The sequence below is a fragment of the Heliangelus exortis genome, chromosome 18 (genome assembly GCF_036169615.1).
Source record: "Heliangelus exortis chromosome 18, bHelExo1.hap1, whole genome shotgun sequence".
NCBI classification, from domain to species: domain Eukaryota; kingdom Metazoa; phylum Chordata; class Aves; order Apodiformes; family Trochilidae; genus Heliangelus; species Heliangelus exortis.
In genome coordinates this window covers 14,163,398-14,171,560 of record NC_092439.1, presented here as the reverse complement: position 1 = coordinate 14,171,560, position 8,163 = coordinate 14,163,398, and the positions used below count along the sequence as shown (strand labels likewise).

The window sequence follows — 8,163 nt, the reverse complement described above, 5'->3', positions numbered from 1 at the left end:
CCTGTTCCCTGCCCTTTGCCAGGACCACCTGCAGGGTCAGCTTCCTGGGGCAGGGTAACAAATGCTGAATTCTCTGAGAGCTGCTGAAGTTTCTTCTCAAGACAGTTTTCCAAATGATATATTCTTCTCTTTCTCAAAGCAGAGTGAGAGACAGGAAGTTTTCATTGAAAAATTATGCACTTCCCTGAAGGAATTTTAAAGAGGACAAGCAGCACAGGATCAGGTCAATAACTCAGGGTTTTGTAGGGCATAGGGAGAGGACAAGAGTAAATCAGTTGTTTAGCTATAGCTGTAGTCCTATGATCACAGGAGCCAGCAGCTGGCACCACAGGGCTTGGTCTCAGCCCACAGGCCTGGGCACAGCTGAATTCATAGAATAGCTCAGTGCTAATTCACTGGAACAAATTCCTTTGTGCGTGGAAAAATCCAGCAGAGTGGTGAGAGGGCAGTTTCTCCCTGAGAAATCAGCTTCACTCTTGCAGCAGCCCAGCAAGGCAAGAGTGCAGGGCTGGGAGGGGTGTCTGGGGTTTGCTTGGTAGGAAAACAACATCCCAGAACCCTTCTTTTTTCAGTCACCTGGGGAAACCAGCAAGGAAACAAACATGGGAATGCCTGCAGTGCCAAGCCACAGCTGTCACAAGTCTGAGAGAGAACTAGAGCAAAGAGAAGTGCTTTTTTGTCCCCAAGATGCCTGGGAAGTGGATGAGAGGTGTTGGCACTGGTAGCTCTGGAGCTTTTAGAGCAGGCACAGAATGGCACCAAGGGTTGGTTGCTTAACTCTCTGCCATTCTGGGGGCTGAGAACCTCTTTCAACCCTCTCTCCCATGGGTGCTGTGAGGTAATGGGTGTTTTCTCTCAACACACACAGGGAGATAAAGGTTTTTCCTAGTTGGATGCCACCCATCTCCCCTAAGCTCTTGCCATGCTTTGCCCCATGCCTCATAACCAACACAGCTGCACCAGTTCCTTTGTTGGTTTGCTTTTTTCCCCAAAACAAGCATCTTAGAAAAGCTTCAGAGCACAGCCTGCTCCACAACACCTTTTTTGGCAGTACCTGTGGGTCCCTAGCAGAGGAAGATCTCATGTGCTACTTGTGCTCTACTTACAGTGACAGCCAGAGAAAACTGTACAAGTCAGGGTAAATTGCCTGCCTGCTAGAAAACACTTTTAAAAGAAAAATTTAGTCCAAATTTAGTCCAAAATTTAGTGCCAAGCTGATGCATTTTTCTGGACACAGAGATCAGTTTTAGTTCTCAAAAAAATAATATGCTTCTCCCCCAAAATATTCATTTTTTGTTTAGATCACCATGATTAATGTCCTGATAGCTCAGCTACCCCAAAAACCATTCAGTGTGAAAAGCAGCTTTGCACTGATGAGCATTTGTGTCCCATGAAGAACAGGATTAAGTTTTAGGCCTCCTGTCCATTCAGTTCCCATCCTTTGCAACCACTTAAAACACATCCTGAAAAATACTTTTATTGCTGAACTGATGGGACATTTTCTTGAGAAACTGAGATGAGGAAATGTATATGCATTGTATTCACTATATTCAGGTAGATTCAGCTCCCACACAGCCTCAGCCTTTTCCTGAGTACTTTATGAGTTGAGGCCCATGGCTTGTCATAAAATTCATATTCCTGTTTCAGATAGGGACAAAAATCATATGTTTGAGAGAGGTATTTTAAGAGCAGCAGTCTGAATGGATATAATAAAGTCAGAAAACATTTAAAACAAAGACTTTTAATGATTTATCTAAAATAGATAGTTAATCAAACAGGCCAAATCCCATGTCATCATCAGATTCTTCAGATTCCTCCTTCTTCTCTTCTTTCTTCTCCTCAGCTAGAAGTAAAAACAGACCAAGCCAATGGTCAGTACATCTTCTGCACCACAGATTTTCCAGATAAACATTTGGGTGTTTTTAACTTCCACATTATAGGTATATTTCAGTCCCTATGGCTCATCTTTTTCCCTTCCAACAGCAGGGATGAGTGCCCACAGGCACTCCATGGGCAGGGATGTGCTCTGCCACAGTGAATCCTGAGGGATTCTCAGGTCTAACCCAGAGGGTGGCTACAGAATGTTCCTGATTGCCCCAAGGGAAATTAACTCTTCATTTTACACCTCAATCCCACAGGGAATTTTCAGTGGATTAGGCTTGAAGTTAAGGCTTTATTGTTGAGGTGTAAACAGAGCTGTCCTGTAGCACCACACTCACCTGCAGCAGGGGCAGCAGCTGCAGCAGGAGCAGCAGAGCCTCCCCCTGCAGAGACAGCCACAGCTCCCCCAGCTGGCATGCTGGCAAGTTTTCCATTACCTGAGGGGGACAGAAGAGAAAGGACTTAAATGCTCTTATCAAGCCCAAAGGGAAAAAGGAAATGAAGAGTGCAGGAAAAGCAGCCCCAGGGACTGACCCCTCACTGTCAGCTGGAAGAGGCTGCACCCTGGTAAGAAAGTACAAACTGTTCTGGGGGAAACCCTCAAGCACTGACAGCAGAGTCAGGAAACTTTCTTCTTTATATAAAAGTCTCTTTTTTTCTGAAGCTGTCACATAAAAATAGTGGCAAACACGTCCAGTTTGGCACATACAGAAAATGGTGTATTTTCTGCATACCATCTTAGAACCCCATAATTTCACTATGTATTTCAACACACCTCAAGATTACACAAGCAGCTCTGGCTTCCTCCCCACCCCTTTTTAACACTGTGGGGGCATGACTGGATCACACAGGAGAAGGGGGTGGGGGTGATGTATTTATGGCAGAGTGTACAAGAGTGTTTTGAACTAATTCCCCAGCACACTGTGAACCCTCCTGCATCTCCTCTGAGATTAGCAAACTGACTTGTGATTTATGCTCATCTTTGGAAAGCCAGCTAGTCCCCTGGCAGCTGCCTTTCACATACCAAGGCTCCCTGGGCACCCAGAGGTCATGGGATCAGCATGTTTGCCTGTATTCAGATTTCAGGGAATCAGTTTCTAAATAATTCCCTGTTGCTTCAAGCTCTAAAAACTAGAGCCAAGTAAACAAACATGTTTCATATTCCTTACGTCCTATAAAGCAACTTATTTAAAGGAAAAGTATTACAGAAAGAGTGTAAGTGTGTTATAAGATGAAAAATAGCTCTCAGGTCTTCAGACCACACAGACAGAAACGTGTAGTTACTGCTTGGAACAGCAAGGCCAAGGAAAGTCCTGTCAGCCTTTCAGCAAATCTGTGCCTAAGAGTTCCCTTGTGCCTAGGCACTTGTGGAAAAAAAAATATTTAAATTACCAGAGACCTTTGTACTACCCCAGCTCTGCTTTCTTTCAGGCCTATGACCCAGTCAGTGAGTGTTAAAAGTTCCAGCTCTGACAGAGCCAGGAGGTTGAGAGCACAAGGGTCTGCAGAAGTCAGCACTCAGGAGTCCTGTCTTAGGGGAGAGGCTCAGGAAGAAAAGGGGCTGCAGGGCAAAAAAGGGGCTGCAGGGCAAAAAAGGGGCTGCAGGGCAAAAAAGGGGCTGCAGGGCAAAAAAGGGGCTGCAGGGCAAAAAAGGGGCTGCAGGGCAAAAAAGGGGCTGCAGGGCAAAAAAGGGGCTGCAGGGCAAAAAAGGGGCTGCAGGGCAAAAAAGGGGCTGCAGGGCAAAAAAGGGGCTGCAGGGCAAAAAAGGGGCTGCAGGGCAAAAAAGGGGCTGCAGGGCAAAAAAGGGGCTGCAGGGCAAAAAAGGGGCTGCAGGGCAAAAAAGGGGCTGCAGGGCAAAAAAGGGGCTGCAGGGCAAAAAAGGGGCTGCAGGGCAAAAAAGGGGCTGCAGGGCAAAAAAGGGGCTGCAGGGCAAAAAAGGGGCTGCAGGGCAAAAAAGGGGCTGCAGGGCAAAAAAGGGGCTGCAGGGCAAAAAAGGGGCTGCAGGGCAAAAAAGGGGCTGCAGGGCAAAAAAGGGGCTGCAGGGCAAAAAAGGGGCTGCAGGGCAAAAAAGGGGCTGCAGGGCAAAAAAGGGGCTGCAGGGCAAAAAAGGGGCTGCAGGGCAAAAAAGGGGCTGCAGGGCAAAAAAGGGGCTGCAGGGCAAAAAAGGGGCTGCAGGGCAAAAAAGGGGCTGCAGGGCAAAAAAGGGGCTGCAGGGCAAAAAAGGGGCTGCAGGGCAAAAAAGGGGCTGCAGGGCAAAAAAGGGGCTGCAGGGCAAAAAAGGGGCTGCAGGGCAAAAAAGGGGCTGCAGGGCAAAAAAGGGGCTGCAGGGCAAAAAAGGGGCTGCAGGGCAAAAAAGGGGCTGCAGGGCAAAAAAGGGGCTGCAGGGCAAAAAAGGGGCTGCAGGGCAAAAAAGGGGCTGCAGGGCAAAAAAGGGGCTGCAGGGCAAAAAAGGGGCTGCAGGGCAAAAAAGGGGCTGCAGGGCAAAAAAGGGGCTGCAGGGCAAAAAAGGGGCTGCAGGGCAAAAAAGGGGCTGCAGGGCAAAAAAGGGGCTGCAGGGCAAAAAAGGGGCTGCAGGGCAAAAAAGGGGCTGCAGGGCAAAAAAGGGGCTGCAGGGCAAAAAAGGGGCTGCAGTGAAAAGGATTGTAGTGAAAAGGGATTGTACTGAAAGGGATGGTAGTGAAAGGGATTGTAGCAATCCCTGGGGGTGTAACTGTACCCCCAGGGCACTGACCCACTGCACACTGTTCCTCAGGTGTCACAGTGCCTGCCAGTGTGCAAACACACACACAAAATCTGCCAGAGAACCTGAAGGCCTAAGTGTGAGGCCCTGGAGCCCCAAGTCCTTCTCTGGTCACCGTGTCCAGGAAGCCCCAGCAGGAGCAGACTGCCAGTCAGCTCACACATGCTCAGGTTTCCCACTTTGATGTGGTCCAAAAGCGAAGCCCAGCAGGTACTGGCACTGACCTGCTGGGGATTAGAATGGACCTGGGTGTCCCAGCTGAGAGGCACCAGGCTGCTCAGCCCCAGAACCACCCCAAACCACCAGGGAGCTGGCAGCAGTGCTCTGCTCCCCAGGCAGAGGTACCAATCACCTCAGAGACTCTGCTTACCCTGAGCAATGACATCCTCAATGTTTTTTCCGTTCAGCTCACTAATAACCTGTGAATTAAATTCAGAGCAGAATGTTAATAAGTTTCAAAACAGTGTAAGCTACATTTCAACGAGCCCTGGTGAAGCATCATGTACATCCTGCTGCTCACACAGTCCCAATATTCCTCATTTCTCAGTGGAAACAGCAAGATATTGCAATTAAAACTCCAGCAAAGTATTTCATGCTCTTCCATGAAAACTTTTTCAGAAAACCTGGTGCATTTATTATGAATCCCTTGCAGAGAGGATACAGATGTTGTAGGGCCCACCAGGAACCCCTACAAGTGGTGTGTCAGTCAGTGAGGGGCTGTTCCCATCTCCTGCTCTGTGCTCACTGGGAGGCTCTGAAGCCCTGGGCCCTACCCCAAAACCCAGAAGGTTCTGTTCTGACACTGCCAAATGTTACAGCCCAGCTGGTTTGGTACCCACACCCTGACACACAGAGTCCCAGCTTCAACTTCACTGCCCCTGTGGTACAAACCAGGGATGAGGAGAGCAAAACAGAGGCACCTGAGAGTGTCACAGAACTGAGGAGAGTCCCTCTCACTCAGTGCTGAGCACTGCAGGCACCAAAGCACCTGGTCCAAAAGGTTCTGAATAGGCAGCTCCTGATGGCATCTGAAAAAACCCTTCCTTCCATGAGCAGCAAACATTTTAAACACCTCCCTTCTGGGGGTGTTGAGGCTGGAGAAGAGGAGGCTCAGGGGAGACCTCATCACTCTCTCCAACTCCCTGAAAGGAGGTTGGAGCCAGGGGGGGTTGGGCTGATATCAGTGGGACAAGAGGGCATGGACTAAAGAATTTTTTCCTAATATCCAACCTAAACCTCCCCTGGCAGAGCTGAAGCTCTGCCAGGGGAGGTTTAGGTTGGATATTAGGAAAGGATTCTTTGCAGAGAGGGTGCTCAGCCATTGGAATGGGCTGCCCAGGGAAGGGGTGGATTCTCCATCCCTGGAGATATTTCAAAAGAGCCTGGATGTGGCACTCAGTGCCATGGGCTGGGAACCACGGGGGGAGTGGATCAAGGGTTGGACTTGATGAGCTCTGAGGTCCCTTCCAACCCAGCCCATTCTGTGATTCTATGATTCTATGATTTCCACGGGTGTAAGATACAGCCCAGGCAAACATAAAAAAGGGTTAAGCCATGCCCAAAACAACTTCCAGAGAAGCCTTCAGAGAAAACTGCTGATTTATAAAGGTATTAACCAAAGCAAAGCCAGAAGATTTGGTGTTTAAGCAGGAGCAGTGTGGCTTCACACCAACAGCCCCAGCCCAAGGATGTCAGCTCAGCCAAACCAACTCAGCTGGTTGGGACTATGGGAAAACACTCTCCAGCTAAAAAACTAACTTCTTTTTTCCTCTATCTCCCTGGAAATACTCTGCACAGAAACACAGGCCAGGTGTAAGACCAGTTCTGTCTTGTGTTTAAGTGGGGTTTTTGTTGGTTTTGTTTCATTTTGTGTTGTTTGGTTTTTTTTCATTATCACTTATTTTCAAGTCAACAGTCACATCCCAAGAAGCCTAAGTAAGAGAAGCTGTTCCTAAAAAGCCAGTTTTTCAACACAGGACCTTCAGTGTTCACTTCAAAAATCTTCCTACATATTATTACTGAATATTTTTAACGTCCACATGATAATTTGCCTGTTTCTTGGTGAAGGAACAAAACTTTCTCTGCAAGACACTAACAAACTGATGGCTCAGAAGTGACAGCTTTGAGTCAACACTGAAAAAAAGCCAAATAATTAAGTGCAAACTCTGCATGATACCAGAGCAGAATTTACTTATCAGGAGCCATCACCCCACTGAAAATTATTTCAATTATTGCACTGAAAATTAACGCAATAACCGAAAATTATTGAAAATTATAAAACAGCCAGAAATCAGCAACAACTGACAGGGGCTTTTTGTGGAGGACAGGTGTTAGCTAAGAAAAAAACTGTATAAAAATACTAGTTTGGGCAGTTTTTAGAAGCCCCCTGTGTCACAACACCTGAACACAGAGCAGCCCAACAGCAAGGCAACCGAACAACACTGAAAAAAGGGACACGGGGGGATTTCTCTGGATCCGGGAGGCAACACCACCTTGTTCATGCGTTCATCATCTGTCTCGATGCCCACGCTGTCCAGGATCTTCTTCAAATCCTTCGAGCTGGGGGACTCGTTGCCCCCGAGGACCGCCAGCAGGTAAGCTGCGACGTAACGCATCCTGCAACACAGCGAACCCCCTTTTCAGTGAGAATCCCCCCGGGAAGCGTCCGGAGGAACCTCCGCACCTCCCCGCACCGCCTGCAATCGCTTTGCTCCACGTTACACCGAGCCCCGGGAACCGCGGAGCCCCGGGAACCGCGGAGCCCCGGGAACCGCGGAGCCCCGGGAACCGCGGAGCCCCGGGAACCGCGGAGCCCCGAGAACCGCGGAGCCCCGAGAACCGCGGAGCCCCGGGAACCGCGGGGCCCCGGGACACGCGGAGCCCCGGGACACGCGGGGCCCGGGACACGCGGAGCCCGGGACACGCAGGTCCCCGCACCGTCCCCTGCCAGGTGCCACCGCGGCGGCTCCGGCCCTGAGGCCCCAGGACCCAGTAGGGCCTCCCCAGTCGGCCCCGCACCCCCCTCCCCGAGGAGAGCGGTCCCGCATCCTCCTCACCCCGCACCCCCCCCTCCCCCCAGGCCCGCACATGGCGGCCCCGCCCGCCCCCGCCCCGCCCCGCGGGCTCTGCCCGAGTCCCCGCGGGGGGAGCGGCTGCGGGGGCAGCGGCCGCACCCGCGGGGAGGGGGGAAGGGACACGCGGTTACTTGGGAAGCGGCGGCGGGAGCGGAGCGGGGAGTGCGGGAAGCGCCCGGGATGGCGGCGGCGGCAGAAAGGGAAGAGGAGGGGCCCGGGCAGTGCCTTCTTCCCCTCACCCCGCAGCAACGCACGCTGCCATTGGGCCGGGATGGCTGAGAGCCGACCAATGGGAGCCGCGGGCTGCCCCGCCGCCACGCGTGGCCCAGCAGCGTCAGGCGCATGCGCAGAGCGGGGCGGGGCCGTGGGGTCCGGATCCGAGCTGCTGAGTTCGGACACACCGAACGCTTTGTCCTGTGCCTTCTGGTCCTTTTCCTTTTCTTCCTTTTTTCCCTTTTCCTCCTTTCC

The 8,163-nt window shown here is 51.0% G+C and overlaps 1 protein-coding gene across 1 annotated transcript; it reads right to left on the bottom strand.

Moving 5' to 3' along the window:
* Nucleotides 1-1,725: 1,725 nt before the first annotated feature.
* RPLP2 (ribosomal protein lateral stalk subunit P2) lies at nt 1,726-7,925 on the bottom strand. Its single transcript, XM_071761624.1, has 5 exons — nt 7,827-7,925; nt 7,114-7,237; nt 4,992-5,040; nt 2,220-2,318; nt 1,726-1,843 (listed from the first exon to the last, which is right to left on the bottom strand). The coding sequence occupies exons 2-5, from the start codon at nt 7,234-7,236 to the stop codon at nt 1,767-1,769; spliced, it is 348 nt and encodes a 115-aa protein (XP_071617725.1). The 5' UTR covers nt 7,237; nt 7,827-7,925; the 3' UTR covers nt 1,726-1,766.
* Nucleotides 7,926-8,163: the final 238 nt, after the last annotated feature.